The following is a 20,112-nucleotide window of genomic DNA, read 5'->3' as shown; positions in this document are numbered from 1 at the left end:
TCGTATATTGATACTAATGGGAATACGTTGTAATTACATAATATAACTTGGATTCAAATAAAATATACATTATGGATACTTATGAACATTACAGTTCGACAATGAAATTACATACATGAAAAGGTGGGTTGCATACGAATAATGAAAGCGTAAGTACTTTCCAAGTTACATATGCTCAAAGGGCAATACATCAAGTACACATAGTAATACCAAGTACAGGTAATGAGTGCAAGTACAAAAACTAAGTTCTTTCAATGTTACATGCGCAAAAGTGGGAACAATGTAGTAATAAGACTACAGTCCAGTAGAACATCATAAGCATGAGTAATGACATGTCAATAATTATTCCAAAGTAACGGTAGAATAGCCGTAACAATAAAGTACAATTACAAATGTACTTTAATTTGTACAAATGTATTTTAATTTTGCCTTTGTACTTTAATTAAAACATTTAATACTTCAACGAGAGTACTCGAGTAATTAGAGCGTATGCGCTTAGAGACTAGAGTACCTAGAGTGATTAAAGTGTAAGTACTTAGAGTATTTAGTGTATGTACTTAGATAATTAAAGCGAAAGTACTTTCAAGGTCAAAGATGGACTATGAATGCCGCTACTTCTACTGGTTTCCAGGAGGAGTTCACGTTGACCATGTACTTCTGAGAACGTTTTGTACCTAGGTATACCATATCAGTGACATTGCTTATGTAATTTGGGGTTTTGCTGTAAGGTATGCCATGGAATTCGTTTTTTCGTGAATGTACTGTTAAATTTAATATTTTTTGTCCTTTGGAGGATTTTGCCTTAAGCACAAATGTCGCATACATTGGATTCTTTCGTACACGAACTTTCTGATTTGCATCAAATACACGTACGATTTGAATCTATCAATGCAACCCTAATATTAATATTTGTGCACATTTTAACAGTTTGGGTTATCTTCTGTCTTTATGTCGCCCCGGCATCCGTGAAACAAGAACTTCCAGCGTACCATCTTATTCCGCCTGGACCGACGTAAGTATAGAACCATGAGTTAAAGTGATGAGTGTGTTAAATATTTTCCTATTCTGGGGCTTAATTTTAGTGAACTTTTGAAATTCATTAACGTAATTCAGTCAAACTTTGTAGTGGTAGGTTCAAAGTTCTAGCGGTTTTTCACCCAAAATCGGAGTGATTTCATTTATCGTTTAGAGACTTTTTGCGTAATTGTTTCGGCAGCAGTGGCAACAATAAACGTAAATGGAAACGTAAAGAGTGAGAGAGGTATGCGGAGCTTAGTAATGGATTCTGCTTTTTATTATTATTATTATTTTCACGCGCTGAATTTTGCCTCAACCTATGCGAATTTCTAGCTGTTTCTTTCGATTTCTTGGTTAATTGCGAATAAATATACGTGTACTGTGATTGATTTTTGAGTTCTATTCTTATAGTCTAGAAGGTATAAGTCGTTGGCTTCCCGCGCTTGAACCTGGTAGTCGCTAGGGGCGTGGTAAGAGGACAGCCAATCACCACCAACCATCTACTGCGCTAAGCGAGCCACGAGTAACCAAAATGGCAACTCCTCATAAACGTCACTATTACTTTTCGCGGGAAGTCAACAACTTTATGCGGTGTCGAAAATTTTGCACCTGGGTGATTTGCGTCCACGATATACCTGCACCGGAAAGTTTGCGCCCCACGAGATGAAAGAACCTGTTCGAGATCACGCAATGCCCGGAGGGGCGGACATTACAGAGTAAAGAATCCTCCCCACAACCGTGCCACCTGTGATTTATTTTCATTGGCTGATTGTGATAGCTTGGCATTATATAAGAGGAGAATAAACCTCAATTATACGCCCAATAACACAACGGATTAATGCAACGGTGTGTTTGAAGTGAATAACTCCAGCAAGTAAACACATTGTATATAGATCGATTTTCTTAATAATATTACTGACAATTTTACATTCACTTTACATTTACTTTTCTATATTTTGTGTCCTAAAAAGCCAAACAACTCACAAGGATTGTGGACAGATATCTGACATGTGCCAAACAGCCTTGTGTATATTAAATTACACTCATATGGTTAGTTTAGTTAATTATATTGATATACGTATATTAATTTATATCAGTGGCATATTTAAGTGGTGCTTCCAGGCTTAAGCCCCCCGAAATGTTATTTACTATATTAAAGTGAATAAAATATATTGCAGAATTTTCACATTTCCAGGACTAAAGTTAGCAAAGCTCCCCCGAAACAAAATCGTAAATACGCCACTGATATATATGATTGGATTTTTCATTATGATAGGATTTTTCTCGGTTCGGAAGGGGGGAAGAGGAAAAAGGTATATGTACAACTAGACAACAGAGTTGAAAAAAAAACTGCACAGATACAAGTTCGCACAAAGATATTGTTCAATGTCCGAGAAGTCTATCCTACATCCAAAGAATTGGAGTGAAAACGAGGAAGCAATACAAACACACAGTAACAAGGATGAAAAGGGAAATAATTGAATAAAAAATAACAAACGATGATAAAGGACAGTTTCCTACATAATTTTATCAGGGCACAATAAAAATAAATGACAAGGGGAGGGGGTCCCTGCATAATGTTATCAAGGAATACTAATACTACTACTACTACTACTACTACTACTACTACTACTAATAATAATAATAATAATAATAATAATAATAATAATAATAATAAAGAAATGACAAGGGAAAGGGTTTCCTGCTTGAGCTTGCAAACACGCCAGAAAAAGGAACACAGATTTGGTTCACTTTTCTGATGGACCCAAGTCTGGTTCATGTGTGAGGGGAAGCTACTTTACACGATATAAAACGAATTCTAAGGCGCAAACATCCCGATGCAAATATATAGAGGGAGCATTTTTCCCGCTTTTTCGGATAGGGCGCAAATTTCCCGGGCGCAAAGTTCCCGCAACCCGTTATACCTTCCGTACTTTAAAAAAAAACTTTAAAATTAATATTTTTATTATCTTATTTTCTCATCGCCGCATCGATGACCGGAGGCCTCGCCTTTGGATAACACGGACGTTTCACACGAAAAACGCTAGAGGTAAGAAGGAGATTCAAAGGTTCCGAAAGGGAAGCTAGGTTAAAGAAAGAAAGAAAGAAAAAAGACAGGATCTACAGCTCTCGTTATGTCCTAATGTTTACCTGCTATTGACCAGCTTGTCTTTCTCTGGATCACGAGGTGGCTGTTTCATGATGTCTGATTCAGGCTGTTCATACGCAAGTGATAATGCAGGAACCTGAATTAACAACGATTATACAAAATTAGTAACTTGATAAAACATTTACAAAATTAATTTGCATTATTTTCCATACGAAAAAATCTCGATACTGCTAAATGTGATATGAAATGTGTAATTGGATACCTATTAGCAATTCATGGATGCAGGGGCGGATCCAGGACCGACTACTGGGGGGGGGGGGGCGATGGGTTGTCATACTGCTACTTTTAAGGGCTCCAAACTTTGGGATGAGTTTTATTTATATATATAAAATAAGAAAGTTTCCTCTTCTGGGAGGGGCGATCGCCCCGATCGCCCCCCCTGGATTCGCCCCTGCATGGATGTAATGAACAAGGACACAAAGTTTAGTGTAAGATAAAAAACAAAGGGCACTATGGATTTAAGATATAAAGTAATTATTAAATCTTGAACTAATGGAAGAACTAATAAAATTAATTGTCGACCATAATTCTCAGTATAGTGTGACAAACATACTTCTTTGAATTTTGTTCATATATGTGAAGGCCCAGACCAACAGTATTTGTGTTTGCTTCTAAAGTTGAATCAGATACCAGATTTTCAAAACATACACACGCTTCAAAATTCAAAATTCCACATACGATAACCTACAAATCGCAGACACTTTGAATGTTTATCCTTTCATGCATAGGACGTCCATATTATGTCCGCTCGACAATCGATTTCCTAGTTGGACGTTTAGTTTTCGTCTAAAATATTTATAGGTACAAATGTGGCATATTGGATATATTTGACGTCTGATGTTGCGTGGCAAAATCCGTGGGATTGAGCTTCAACAATAGTGATGCCCATCCCATCCAAACGTTGTCTATTCCCAATACAGCGTCTAGGAAACATGTCATCAATCTAGTAGTGCGCGGGGAATCTCAATTTATTTTATCAATACGTTCCACGTCATTGACAGAGGCCCGCGACAAAGCAATAGACGTGCACATTTTCTGTGACCCTTGTTTGATACTTTACAGCCATTACGCTTCACTACTGCGCTTATCTGGTACAGAATACTCGTGATTGTCCAAATAGGCGGCTAATTGGATGCGACGTATCACGCGTGCTTCCTCCTGGGGAAACACCCAACTTCACGGAACACTTACAGCAGACAGCGTGTGCCATCTCTCCCAGTTTGCACACATTTAAGAACTATTCCCATGTCTAAGTCAGTGTTACGATCTATCTTTATGCCTTCGATCACAGTGACAAGTACTTTGTAATATACTTCTGTACTCAAGAGATCTTTTATAATAAAAAAGAACTGCAACGACGACAGGAGAATCATGAAATCAGCATTTATTTTCTTGCTGGCATACACAGTACTTTCAACCGGACAAGCTAATGAACTTATCTTTAAACAGTATGGACTGTCAATAGCAACATTCAATCCTATCTGAGAAAAGTCTCAATGGACACAACGAAAAATCACTGACCGTTTGGACACTTTTTTGAAAACAGCCGAAGATAACGATATTGTGGATTTCGGTAAAATTGACTGAAACCGTAATATGTTGTAGATATTTTGATCCTGAGAAAAAGTCTTAACGGACATAACCACCAATCACTGACCGTTTTGCCACTACAGGGCCACTTTTTTGAAAACAGCCGAAGATAGTGATATTCTGGATTTCGAACACAATGACTGAAACTGCGATATGTTGTAGATATTGTGATCCTGAGAAAAAGTCTCAATAAGCACAGCCACCAATCACTGATCGTTTCGCCACTATAGGGACACTTTGTTGATAGCAGCCGAAGATAGTGATATTTTGGATTTCGAAGACAATGACTGAAACTGCGATATGTTGTAAACATTGTTATCCTGAGAAAAAGTCAAAAAGTCTCAATAGGCACAGCCATCTATCACTGGCCATTTTGCCACTACAGGGCCGCATTTTTTAAAACAGAAGAAGGCAACGATATTCTGGATTTCGGTGAAATTCCTTGAAACCGCGATATGTTGTAGATATTGTGATTCTGAGGAAACGTCTTAATGGGCAAAATAACCAACAGCCATCTATCACTGACCATTTGGCCACTACGAGGCCCCTTTTTTGAAAGCACCCAAGCCGAAGATAGTGTTATTCTGGATTTCGGTCAAAATGACAGAAACCGTGATATGTTGTAGATATTGTCATCTGAGAAAAGAGCCTCAATGGACACAACCACAAGTCGCTAATCGTTTTATCACCACAGAGTTACTTTCTTGAAAACAGCCAAATACAGCGATATTGTGGATTTCTGTAAGAATGAGTAAATGAGAGAAAGTCAATGGACACAACCATCAATTGTTGATCGTATGGCCACTACAGGTCCAGATTTTTTTTAAAACAGCCTGGTATAACGATATTTTTCATTACGGTGTAAATGAATGAAACAGTGATACGTTGTAGATGTCATGATCCTGAGAAAAATTGTCTAGGGCTTTTCAGAGTTTTCCTTTGTTCCTCAAGATGAACATCGGTATGTTGTCTATGCTTAAATGAAAAAATGAAATGAAATTTTTGAGTTTTACGTCCCACGGTTATGCCGGTTAGGCTAAAGGAGACGGTGATAATGAGAAATGAATGAAATGGTGGAATGAAGAAAGTGGGAGGAAACGGGAGAACCCTGAGAAAACCCACGCACACGGTATGCTTAAATGATGTTAGCTGCTACTCTCCCCATTCCGTTTCCGGGTTGTGGGATAGTTTTCATGCCTTCATACAATTCCACCAAAATTCCAGAATATCCTTACCTTCTGCTGTTTTAAGAAATGTGGTCCAGTAGTTGCCAAATGGTCAGTCATTGGTAGTTGTGTCCATTGAGACTTTTTCTCAGGATCACAATATCTACAATATATCACGGTTTCAACCAATTCCACCTAAATCCAGAATACTTACCTTCTGCTGCTGTCAAAAAACGTGGTCCTTACCTGGCCAAACGGTCAGTGATGGGTGGTTGTGCCCATTGAGACTTTTTCTCACGATCCAATATTAACAACATATTATGGCTTCAAACAATTCCTCAGAATACAGTTACCTTCTATAGTTTTCAAAAAAGTGGCCCCGTTGTGGCCAAACGGTCAGCAACATATCATAATTTAGTTTAACCAATTACACCGAAACCCAGAATACCGTTGCCTTCTGCTCATTTAAAAAAAGTGGCCAAACGGTCAGTGATGGCTGCTAGTACAAACTGAGACCTTTTCCGAGGATCACAATATCTACAACATACGAGGGTCACTACGAAAGTTTTGAGATACGCATTGTTGTGGCACAGTATTTGAATTCCAACAATTGCGTTCGATAGTGGTATCCACAGCGAAGAAGCGAAGCAAGTTTCAACTCGCCTCACTTATCGGCGTGGCCGTATCGCCTTCACTTGTTTGTTGATGTGAGCAATATTCGGCTGTCTAGAATGGAGCTCGAAAGGGAACATTTTCGGGCAATGATCCTTTACGATTTCAAAAGTGGTTTGAACAAGACACAAAGCCTTGACCGTTTGCAGGGGCATTTGGGGACCTTGCTCCTTCCCGTTCTACAATTTTTCAGTGGTTTGGTGAATTCAGAAGAGGCCGGACATCGCTTAAAGATGAAGAGAGAGCTGGACGTCCGGCAACAGCTATGTTAGATGAAAACATTGCCCCTGTGGAACAAATGATTCGAGAAAATCCTCGAACAACTTTCAAGGACATTGAATCTACAATGAACATTGGATCGCCAGCAGTAACATAAATTCTTCATGATCATCTTTGGCTCAGGAAGGTTTCATCTCGTTGGGTGTCTCACACTTTGACTGAACAGCAGAAGCGCATAAGTGTGGAATGGTGTGAAGAAATGCTTGCAAGATTTTGATGGAGGCAATTCTCGACGCGTCTCTGACATTGTTACTGGTGATGAGACTTGGATCTATCAATTTGACCCTGAAAATAAACGCCAGTCTACAGTTTGGATCTTTCCAGACGAAAATCCAGCCACGAAAGTGAAGCGACCGCGAAGTGTGGGAAAGAAGATGGGCGCAGCTTTCTTCTGCAAATCTGGCCATGTTGCAACTGTTCCACTTGAAGAACAAAGGACTGTTACTGCTCAGTGGTACACCACTGTTTGCCGAACAAAAGTGTTCCAGAAGCTTCTGGAACGGCGTCCAAGAACTGGATTGGGTGAGATCCTGCTTCATCATGACAACGCGTCCGCACACACGGCCAATATCACAATTCAGTTTTTAGAATCTACGGAGGTCAAACTTATGACTCATCCACCGTATAGCTCTGATCTGGCCCCGTATGATTTTTTCTGTTCCGCAGGATCAAAGATCGCATGCGTGGGAAGAGATTTTGCAGCCCTGAAGAAGCTGTAATGACTTACGAGAATGAACTTTCAACACTTGAAGAAAAAAGACTGGCAACACTGCTTCCAAAAGTGGTTTTCGAGGATGCAAAAGTGTGTACAGTGTAATGGTGAATACTTTGAGAAAATGTAAGTGTTAAATTGATTTTAAGCATGTAAGTTATTTCACATCTCAAAACTTTCGTAGTGACCCTCGTATCACGGTTTCATTCATTTTTACCGAAATCCAGAATACCGTTACCCAGTGTTTCTTTCAGAAAAATGTTCCTGGGGGCACACTTAGTATTAGAAGGGGCACATATTATTTGCACACGGTACTATTATATTTATTATTATTTTATGGGCGTATTATTTTGATCTTCTCCGGGGAGCACTCTCAGAACTCTGGGAAGGGGGCATTGCCCCCAAAAATATATCTGAAAGAAGCACTGCCGTTACCTTCTGCTGTTTTCATAAATGTGACCCTGTAGCGGCCAAACGGTCAGTGATTGGTGGCAGTGCCTATTGAGACTTTTTCTCAGGATCACATTATCTACAACATACCACAGTTTCAGTTATTTTCATCGAAATCCAGGAAATCACTATCTTCGGCTGCTTTCAAAAAGTGGCCCTGTAGTGGCCAAACGGTTAGTGATTCGTGGCTCTGTCTATTGAGACTTTTTCTCAGGTTCCCAGATATAAGCTGCACAAGAAGAGTTTTGATTGAAAGATAGTGTTAGTTTTTGGATCAGAGCCCACAAAATTTTGAACGGCCCTAAATCGATGAGTTAAGTAATAGTTTGGTTTTGATTACACTGTATGTAGTTCTCTAAATACAAGGCGTACAAGAAAATTTTAGATTGAAATATATTATTAGTTTTTGGATCAGGAGCTACAAAATTTTTAAACGGCCCCTAAATCGAATTTTCGTATTTTTTTAAAATAAGCACATCATGTTGAGTTAAACGATAGTTTGGATTTGGCTACACTGTATGTAGTTCTCCAGATATAAGGCGTAAAGAAATTTTTTGACGTAAATATATTGGATCTTTTGACCTGAAAATGTTAAAAAGATTACCACATGGTAGCTTATTGAAATTATTGCCTTATATAGTTATCTGGATGAGTGTAGGGGTACATTGATGTACTCCTCTTAAATTTGGGAAGAGGTATGTTGGTCCATCCTTATATTTAAGAACTGACAAAAAATAAATATTGGTGAATATTCTCAAGGACGAAGGTATGTACCTCTGTAAATTTAGGTAGTCCTGCTTATCCCCTTCGAGTGTAAGTAAATTACCAACAAGTACGTAACCTATACATGTTGCCACGAAGTTGGTTTTTAAATTTATCCACTATGATGAGCCCTTATTGGAACACGTGACGATATGTATGGGTACATTGGTTTATTATCTGGAATAGGAAATGGGTATTATCATGCACTCCTTTGACATTTAAGGAGATGTACATTGACCTATTCTTAAACTTTGGAAATTGTCTAGACAATAATTCATAAATGCTTTCTAACAGTAAGGTATATACTTCTTCAATTTTTAGTTGTCCATGTTGTTTCCTCCCGTGAGTAAAAAAAATTGCCAAAAAAATCAAATTTGAGGATTTTGCGACCTCATTTATCCTCTACGATATTATTTTGTTGCAACATATGACCATATCGATAGTTGCAGGGTTTCATTTTCTTTCATTGGACCTATTTTGAGACAATCATTTCAATGTTCAAGTAGAGTACATTTGGCCCATCTCTTGAATTCGAGAGTCATTAAGAATAAAATTGTAGTTGTTCTCTAGGACTTAGGAAGCTACAAACTTTTGTAAATTCGATGGTCTACGTTGTCCTCTTTTATAGGTAAAACATTTGTCAAAAATATATGTAAACAATTATAACGTTTTAGGTTATATATTAGCCCTGAGTTCGTTATATTAAAATTATGGAAATATTTCAAAAATAATTCATATACCAACTGTTCAAATGCTAACGTAAGAAATCGATTTTTTTCGAACTGTAATTTTCGTGGATTTTGTGCAATTAACGAATTATTTTTATATCAATCTTCTTTATAAACGAACTTACACACATCCACTACGGCTTCCTTTCATACTACGAGATAAAAAAGAATTATCCAGAACGAACAAGTTTCTACGTTTGGCTACAGAAAAGGAAATGATACCATACGATACAGACGATAGAAAATGATATCATAAGATACAGGCCATTATCCTTAGTAACATATACATATTTCTACAAGTTACGTTACACAATACATATTACCACATGATTGGATTTTTGTTCTAATTTTTCATCTAAGTTAAGACTTTGTTACAATATATGATTATACGAATGACTACACACCTTAATTTATTTCATAGGGACGGGTACCTTAATGTACTTCATGTTAAAGTTTGCCAAAATACAAGGTGCCATCCATAAATTAAGAAATGTCAAAAATTAAAATTGGTAATTATTCCCTAGGACTTCTCTATAGAAAAAAATATATACCTTTGTAAACTTGTGTCTTTTCATGAATGCAAAATTGCCAAAAAATATAAATGTACGTAATATGCTTTACCAGATGATTGTCATACTTTTTTTTAAAAGATGTATCATTATTACAGTATATAATCATATGAATGAATAGGATCTACACGGGTCTATAGTCCTTTATAAGACTGAATGGTACAATGGTGCATCCCTCTTAAATTTTTGGTATCTACCCTTTAAATTATGGAATTGTCAAAAATAAAAGGAATTGTAGTGTGGTGAATACATTTAAAGGGTCTTAGCTTCTTCAAGGATGACGTTAAGGCACATCTTCATCAATTTTGAAGTGTTTAAGAGCTGTTTAAATTTCGACCTCAAACCTAATAGGTAAGTATTAAAACCATTTGATATTCAACATCAATTTTACACTTTGAACGTGAGGGACAACTCAGTTCAGAGACGTGCCTTTATCGCTTGAAGCGGAAAGAAAACTTTCTTAATATACTAATTGTTCTATACAACAATTAATATATTAGATAACCTTTGCATTTTTACTTTTAAGCAAAAACTTTTCATTTTTACCGGTGTGACTTTCCTTACGAGCCGCCTCTGACTCAGTCTAAGATTATTAGTAGAAAGTTGGTTGATGGCTGTCTCTGATGTTTAAAAACAAGTAGAAGTGTCATGTGTACACCACGTGAAGAAGTTTGGTTTCTTGTTCTGAGTTACTAACTTACAGAAAAAACGTGTTGGAGTAGATGGGCGTTTCTATTACTTTGTTTATTATCTGCATATACTTTCACATAAGTGACTGGAATATTGATCATTACTGCAAGATCAAAACAAGTCTAAGATGCGATTTGTTTTGATTATTCTATCGGAAAGGCCGAACTTTGAACTTTGAAAAACTGGGACAAACGTTACACACCGAACGAATTTAATAAATTAGCTCAAAATGTTCATTCCTTGTATGTCACTTTGCAGACCAAATTATAGAAGTGTTGCTACTATACTTTAATATAGAATCATCCAATTGACGTGTGGAAATCGAATCCATGTCCAGATGTAGGTCTTCGTAAAACGCTTATTATTACTAATAGGTTGCTTGGAAATCGAAGCAAGTAGAAGTAAATGAACTAAAAACTAAATCTAAATTTCCTTATTGTAAAAATAATTAATCTTTGTTGTAAAGCATACCATGTCAGTGCCCAAATCTATAAACAGAATAGTGACGGTTCCTAAAGGCAGTGGAGCGCTGAAAAGCATGAAGTAAAGAAATGGACTGCTTTCTGGGATGTTGGAAGTCAATGTATAAACAATTGACTTCTTGAGATTATCAAATATTAAGCGCCCTTCCTCAACTCCAACAACAATGGATGCGAAATTATCATCCAATAGAATCATATCAGCAGCTTGTTTGGATACGTCAGATCCAGCAATACCCATAGCAATCCCTACAAATATAAAAACAAAAATAGATTATTAGTGCAAGTTATAGAGAAAAGTAGTAAACATTTATTGTATATTATGATCACACACAACGTTTCGTATTTTTGCAGGTTTTAAAGATCAAATTAAACTACCTGATCACAGGGGTAAAAGTGGATCTGAAAAGGTAGAGGGACGCATGACGTTACGCCGTCCCCCGTGCCTGTCTTTGCCCATTCTATTTTTTTTTTTTAGGAAGTGGGGGAGGCCATAGATATTTTTTGGAAGTAGGAGGACAGCGTCTTCCCGCGTTCCCCCTCACTTTTATCCCTGCCTGATCAACAATATGAATTCTTGAATTCCATCACCGTTTATAGCTGCATATAATGTTTTAACAAGTTACGTCATGTGTTGATATGTACTACACAAGCACTGTACCCATAGTGCAGAAAGTGTTCATCTTACCGTCATTTACTGCAACATATCATGGCATAGTGGTTAAGAGCAGCAAATATACAGAGAGAATTTTGACAAAAATGTTAACTATCTCTGACATCCAATAACCCAATTGGTGCTAAGAGCAGGCGTACTAGTAGTCGAACAGTTACCCTTTTGTGGCGCCACAATAAGCCAAACAGTACTCATAGCTGAGGAGGATCTAGAAGGGAAAAACTGGGGGTCATCCGGAACCCAGACTATGGTAGGTATAGCTTGAGTTTACTATGAACTCTCAAAAATATAAAAATAATAGTTTAAATTATTTTTGTCACTCAAAAAATTGGGAGACCTAGGGCCCCCGGCCCCAGCCTAGATCTACCACTGACTCATAGGATTTTAACTATTGAGAGATGTTGCGTAATCTTTCCAATTTCGGTGCTTTGAAGATTTAATTAGATATCTAGCAACCACATGAATTCCGAACTATTGGTAAATCAGCACACTTTAAGTAGAAACGTGGAAGATGAGATGGATTAATAGTAGGAAGACTCTCTGATAAGAGGAATATTGTCATTGCAACGGAGATCTGTTATGTACTCTCCATATCAAGCAAGCTGCAAATAAAAATACCCCACTGAGACAGGTGAATACAGGAATAGATACAGACTCCACTAAAAAAGTGAGTATAACTACCGTTATTAAAGACTAGCATCCCACTCTTATAAAAGAGTTCCGATACCTGATGACGACGATGAAGCCCACAGGCAATGGTATCCAACAATCAAAATCAATATTTTACGATGATTATAGAACTGAATCAGATTGACTCTCGAAAAGGCTTCAGCACAAGAAATATACAACGAACAGATGGTAACAAAGAAGAAACCTAGCATCACAACTACTTGTAATCGTGAATTTATATTAATATATTGTAAACAAAAGGGCGTTTAATACATCAATCGCTACGCCGCCAGAAGCACGGCCGTCCATATACTTATCATACCTGCCGAGTATATAGTGAGCTAAAACAGAAGACTGTGTTGTCTGAAAATGAGTTTTCTCCAGGCAAATAATATCTGGTGAGCGCTCAGAGAGTATGTTTTAACTCCTCAATGTGACTACTGAAGCCGTTAAGATTCTATTCAAGAAGCGCCATGTTGGAAAGATTGACGTTTAAGTGGAACTTTTGCGTCGAGAGCCAATTACAGTTCCTTTACCAGCCATTAGTTTGTCTTTAACCATATCAAATTATAGTGAAACAGAAGGTGGCATGCGAATTGATGGAGATTATGGTTTCCTCTCAGAGACGACAGGATTATTAAGACGACGACATATAATCTGACATCAACAATGTATATGGTGAATGAAGATGAGATAACATTAGTTGAAATCACCCTTACAAACGAAACAAGGGATTCTATGGAGTTCACTAGTTGAAAAGAGACTGGGGTTTTCGGTTCAACACTCTACTCTGCAGCAAGCTTGGTTTATGTAGAAGCGTCAGTTGTCTGGGGTGCATCAGAATTCCGAGAACTAGTGGCAACAGGGGCAAACGGAACAGGAGCCGATGTTCTATTTTAGGAACGTATAGCATCAACAGTGGATATCTGTTAACAATCATGAGTTCTCAGATACACTTCTCCCGTTGAAAGGCTAGACAGTCTCTAGTCCAAGCAGAATAATCCTTACAATTAACAGAATGAAGCTTGGTCGCTCTACGCGGCTCCTGCGCACAACTTGCACAAATAGCAGTTGTTGCATTACACAAAGTGATTGTGTGCCCAAAATACAGATATTTAAAAACCCAGGAGGATTAGGGATGTAGGGTTGAGCTTTCCGACGGCAATATCCATCCTTCAAGAATTACGGAAACGTAGGCAAACCAAAATTTAGAATTAGTGACTGAGTTTGAAGCAGTTCATCTGACTTCTTACTTTTAAATGAAGCTAATTCTACAACATGTTTATCAATTAATTGATATATCTCCTCTTCGGTCGCATTCAAGAGATTAAAAAATGTACTCGTACAATAACTCCGAGACTAACATTCAGTAGTGATGGTACGCGTACCATGACGCTAAGATGCCCAATGCTCTCCAATTTAGTTGCTTGTTTAGTTTGTTTCTCATTAAATGTTTCCACCAACAGACTATCATTTTTCAGTTTGCTTTTTTTTGTTAACTTCTTCGGCAATACATGAATAATTTTGTTAAGTACAAAAGGGGTCAGGCTCTGAATAACACACGAACAGTCAGATTGTTTATTGGCATTATCTACATCCTTTTCTTTAATTATAAGATATCGGACTACAGGAATCAAATTACTTGGTTTCTTCTCATTCTGTACAGTAGATAGACATTCGGTCTTACTCATAATCAAATTTTGGACCTTTAACGAGAGTATGAGCCCGTATCTGTAGTTAAGGAATTTTCATTCATATAAGTGAGTTTGTAAATGACGTTTTAAAATAAAATTTTCTGTTGTCGCTGCAATACCACACCCAAGCGTACAGAGGAAGAACTAATACTACTCCCTAGCATTTCTGTAGGCACATCCTAACCGTAGGATTAATACGGGGCCGATGTAGCCAAATCAGCATTCCCGTCGACAAAAATTCATGGGCTCAAAAGATGAACACAAATGAAAAAATGCAAACCAAAAGACATCCATCCTCACCAACTGAAACAAATTACTTTTTAGAACAGCAAGTTGTACGGAATTTAAACAAAGTACTTTTAAATATTTTGACAAATTGTTTATTTATTTTTGACATTTTTATACCCTAATAACAAAGAAAAATACTGGACTCAAACAAGCAAGTCGCGATGGGCATACATCCATTCAGAGGAAGACGTCCATTGATTATCCTCTTATCAGATTACCACTAGTCAGTTCTGCGGCGGTGTTTGCGGCTGAGAGGACAAACAAAGAACACGTAGATGGGAGAATGATTTAATGAATGATAATAGAAGGTTCCTTCTCAGCTCTGTCCCCTTCTGTCCTCACATTAAGGTACGCAGCAATGTAGCAATCGAGATCGCGTGTTGTATTAATTTGCGCTACACAAACCACCCTCAGTTTGGAACCCATTAAGTTCGACAATACAAGCTAGCAGATTGTGCTCGTAAAGAAAGCGTATAACCCGGTTTTGATTATTGTTGTAGGGCAGAGAGAAGCAGGATTTGTCTGAAACTATGATCATCTGCCACTAAGTACACCAACAGTAGTATTTACGCGGCCATGTAACCTGAACGTATGTGTTTTGGGTCAATGGAAGATCACACAAATGTACGCATCTACACTTGTTATCATGCTCCAACGTTAAGCTAAAACAGTGAACGGCGCTGCACAGTTCGTCGCAATTATGCGGGCAAGATGTCAGTTATCCCATAGTGTCGTTGCATTCTGCAGTTCTCTTCCCGTTCGGTCGCTGCACACGGTTCTTCTCTATCCATTGTTCCCATATACGAATCATTAGAATGGTGCATGCTCTGTACGCGTGTAACAATTTTGAGGTACGGAAAGTACGTCTGTGAAGTTGTCCCGCCCACCTAACGAATTTTCCTCTTTTTTATCTGCATCGTTAGTTTATCGTTAGTTTACGTTAGTTTTGCTAAAATTATCGTTAGTTTCGAAAAAATAAAATTTTTATTCAACAAATAAATGGGCAGGCTAACTTCACGGTTCCCCACCCACAAACGAATTTCAAAAGTTTTTCATATGACATCGTTAGTTTATCGTTAGTTTACGTTAGTTTTGCTAAAACAATCGTTAGTTTCGCAAAAATAACGATTTTATTCGAGAAATAAAGTTTCCCGCCAACTGTGAATTAGCCCGCCCATATTGAATTCTCATAAAATTCCAACTCATATCGTTAGTTTATCGTTAGTTTACGTTAGTTTTGCTAAAACTATCGTTAGTTTCGCAAAAATAACGATTTTATTCAAGAAATAAAGTTTCCCGCCAAATGTGAATTAGCCCGCCCATATTGAATTCTCATAAAATTCCAACTCACATCGTTAGTTTATCGTTAGTTTACGTTAGTTTTGCTAAAACTATCGTTAGTTTTGCGAAAATAACGATTTTATTCGAGAAATAAATGGGCAGGCCAACTACACGGTTCCCCGCCCACAAACGAATTTCGAAAGTTTTTCATATCACATCGTTAGTTTATCGTTAGTTTACGTTAGTTTTGCTAAAACAATCGTTAGTTTCGCAAAAATAACGATTTTATTCGAGAAATAAAGTTTCCCGCCAAATGTGAATTAGCCCGCCCATATTGAATTCTCATAAAATTCCAACTCACATCGTTAGTTTATCGTTAGTTTACGTTAGTTTTGCTAAAACTATGGTTAGTTTCGCAAAAATAACGATTCTATTCGAGAAATAAAGTTTCCCGCCTACTGTGAATTAGCCCGCCCATATTGAATTCTCATAAAATTCCAACTCCTATCGTTAGTTTATCGTTAGTTTACGTTAGTTTTACTAAAACTATCGTTAGTTTCGCAAAAATAACGATTTTATTCGAGAAATAAAGTTTCCCGCCAAATGTGAATTAGCCCGCCCATATTGAATTCTCATAAAATTCCAACACATCGTTAGTTTATCGTTAGTTTACGTTAGTTTTACTAAAACTATCGTTAGTTTTGCGAAAATAACGATTTTATTCGAAAAATAAATGGGCAGGCCAACTTCAGGGTTCCCGCCCACAAACGAATTTCGAAAGTTTTTCATATGACATCGTTAGTTTATCGTTAGTTTACGTTAGTTTTGCTAAAACAATCGTTAGTTTCGCAAAAATAACGATTTTATTCGAGAAATAAAGTTTCCCGCCAACTGTGAATTAGCCCGCCCATATTGAATTCTCATAAAATTCCAACTCATATCGTTAGTTTATCGTTAGTTTACGTTAGTTTTGCTAAAACTATCGTTAGTTTCGCAAAAATAACGATTTTATTCAAGAAATAAAGTTTCCCGCCAAATGTGAATTAGCCCGCCCATATTGAATTCTCATAAAATTCCAACTCACATCGTTAGTTTATCGTTAGTTTACGTTAGTTTTGCTAAAACTATCGTTAGTTTTGCGAAAATAACGATTTTATTCGAGAAATAAATGGGCAGGCCAACTACACTGTTCCCCGCCCACAAACGAATTTCGAAAGTTTTTCATATCACATCGTTAGTTTATCGTTAGTTTACGTTAGTTTTGCTAAAACAATCGTTAGTTTCACAAAAATAACGATTTTATTCGAGAAATAAAGTTTCCCGCCAAATGTGAATTAGCCCGCCCATATTGAATTCTCATAAAATTCCAACTCACATCGTTAGTTTATCGTTAGTTTACGTTAGTTTTGCTAAAATTATCGTTAGTTTCGAAAAAATAAAATTTTTATTCAACAAATAAATGGGCAGGCTAACTTCACGGTTCCCCACCCACAAACGAATTTCAAAAGTTTTTCATATGACATCGTTAGTTTATCGTTAGTTTACGTTAGTTTTGCTAAAACAATCGTTAGTTTTGCGAAAATAACGATTTTATTCGAGAAATAAATGGGCAGGCCAACTACACGGTTCCCCGCCCACAAACGAATTTCGAAAGTTTTTCATATCACATCGTTAGTTTATCGTTAGTTTACGTTAGTTTTGCTAAAACAATCGTTAGTTTCGCAAAATAAACGATTTTATTCGAGAAATAAAGTTTCCCGCCAACTGTGAATTAGCCCGCCCATATTGAATTCTCATAAAATTCCAACTCATATCGTTAGTTTATCGTTAGTTTACGTTAGTTTTGCTAAAACTATCGTTAGTTTCGCAAAATTTACGATTTTATTCAAGAAATAAAGTTTTCCGCCAAATGTGAATTAGCCCGCCCATATTGAATTCTCATAAAATTCCAACTCACATCGTTAGTTTATCGTTAGTTTACGTTAGTTTTGCTAAAACTATCGTTAGTTTTGCGAAAATAACGATTTTATTCGAGAAATAAATGGGCAGGCCAACTACACGGTTCCCCGCCCACAAACGAATTTCGAAAGTTTTTCATATCACATCGTTAGTTTATCGTTAGTTTACGTTAGTTTTGCTAAAACAATCGTTAGTTTCGCAAAAATAACGATTTTATTCGAGAAATAAAGTTTCCCGCCAAATGTGAATTAGCCCGCCCATATTGAATTCTCATAAAATTCCAACTCACATCGTTAGTTTATCGTTAGTTTACGTTAGTTTTGCTAAAACTATCGTTAGTTTCGCAAAAATAACGATTTTATTCAAGAAATAAAGTTTCCCGCCAAATGTGAATTAGCCCGCCCATATTGAATTCTCATAAAATTCCAACTCACATCGTTAGTTTATCGTTAGTTTACGTTAGTTTTGCTAAAACTATCGTTAGTTTTGCGAAAATAACGATTTTATTCGAGAAATAAATGGGCAGGCCAACTACACGGTTCCCCGCCCACAAACGAATTTCGAAAGTTTTTCATATCACATCGTTAGTTTATCGTTAGTTTACGTTAGTTTTGCTAAAACAATCGTTAGTTTCGCAAAAATAACGATTTTATTCGAGAAATAAAGTTTCCCGCCAAATGTGAATTAGCCCGCCCATATTGAATTCTCATAAAATTCCAACTCACATCGTTAGTTTATCGTTAGTTTACGTTAGTTTTGCTAAAACTATGGTTAGTTTCGCAAAAATAACGATTCTATTCGAGAAATAAAGTTTCCCGCCTACTGTGAATTAGCCCGCCCATATTGAATTCTCATAAAATTCCAACTCCTATCGTTAGTTTATCGTTAGTTTACGTTAGTTTTACTAAAACTATCGTTAGTTTCGCAAAAATAACGATTTTATTCGAGAAATAAAGTTTCCCGCCAAATGTGAATTAGCCCGCCCATATTGAATTCTCATAAAATTCCAACTCACATCGTTAGTTTATCGTTAGTTTACGTTAGTTTTACTAAAACTATCGTTAGTTTTGCGAAAATAACGATTTTATTCGAAAAATAAATGGGTAGGCCAACTTCAGGGTTCCCGCCCACAAACGAATTTCGAAAGTTTTTCATATGACATCGTTAGTTTATCGTTAGTTTACGTTAGTTTTGCTAAAACAATCGTTAGTTTCGCAAAAATAACGATTTTATTCGAGAAATAAAGTTTCCCGCCAACTGTGAATTAGCCCGCCCATATTGAATTCTCATAAAATTCCAACTCATATCGTTAGTTTATCGTTAGTTTACGTTAGTTTTGCTAAAACTATCGTTAGTTTCGCAAAAATAACGATTTTATTCAAGAAATAAAGTTTCCCGCCAAATGTGAATTAGCCCGCCCATATTGAATTCTCATAAAATTCCAACTCACATCGTTAGTTTATCGTTAGTTTACGTTAGTTTTGCTAAAACTATCGTTAGTTTTGCGAAAATAACGATTTTATTCGAGAAATAAATGGGCAGGCCAACTACACTGTTCCCCGCCCACAAACGAATTTCGAAAGTTTTTCATATCACATCGTTAGTTTATCGTTAGTTTACGTTAGTTTTGCTAAAACAATCGTTAGTTTCACAAAAATAACGATTTTATTCGAGAAATAAAGTTTCCCGCCAAATGTGAATTAGCCCGCCCATATTGAATTCTCATAAAATTCCAACTCACATCGTTAGTTTATCGTTAGTTTACGTTAGTTTTGCTAAAATTATCGTTAGTTTCGAAAAAATAAAATTTTTATTCAACAAATAAATGGGCAGGCTAACTTCACGGTTCCCCACCCACAAACGAATTTCAAAAGTTTTTCATATGACATCGTTAGTTTATCGTTAGTTTACGTTAGTTTTGCTAAAACAATCGTTAGTTTTGCGAAAATAACGATTTTATTCGAGAAATAAATGGGCAGGCCAACTACACGGTTCCCCGCCCACAAACGAATTTCGAAAGTTTTTCATATCACATCGTTAGTTTATCGTTAGTTTACGTTAGTTTTGCTAAAACAATCGTTAGTTTCGCAAAATAAACGATTTTATTCGAGAAATAAAGTTTCCCGCCAACTGTGAATTAGCCCGCCCATATTGAATTCTCATAAAATTCCAACTCATATCGTTAGTTTATCGTTAGTTTACGTTAGTTTTGCTAAAACTATCGTTAGTTTCGCAAAATTTACGATTTTATTCAAGAAATAAAG

The 20,112-nt window shown here is 36.7% G+C and overlaps 1 protein-coding gene across 1 annotated transcript in view; it reads right to left on the bottom strand.

The window, feature by feature from the left end:
- LOC145664181 (sodium/potassium-transporting ATPase subunit alpha-B-like) overlaps positions 1-20,112 on the bottom strand; it is a 465,697-nt gene that overhangs the window by 58,243 nt on the left and 387,342 nt on the right. The window contains exons 14-15 of the mRNA XM_081730619.1: positions 11,277-11,533; positions 3,169-3,263 (exon numbers count right to left, since the gene is read on the bottom strand). Coding sequence (XP_081586745.1) covers positions 3,169-3,263; positions 11,277-11,533 — 352 coding nt within the window. The remainder of the gene's footprint in view (positions 1-3,168; positions 3,264-11,276; positions 11,534-20,112) is intronic.

This window comes from Thermobia domestica, chromosome 11 (assembly GCF_964235325.1).
Source record: "Thermobia domestica chromosome 11, izTheDome1.hap1.1, whole genome shotgun sequence".
In the NCBI taxonomy this organism is placed as follows: Eukaryota; Metazoa; Arthropoda; class Insecta; order Zygentoma; family Lepismatidae; genus Thermobia; species Thermobia domestica.
The sequence above is the reverse complement of the archived record's forward strand: the minus strand, read 5'-3'. Positions and strand labels throughout refer to the sequence as shown.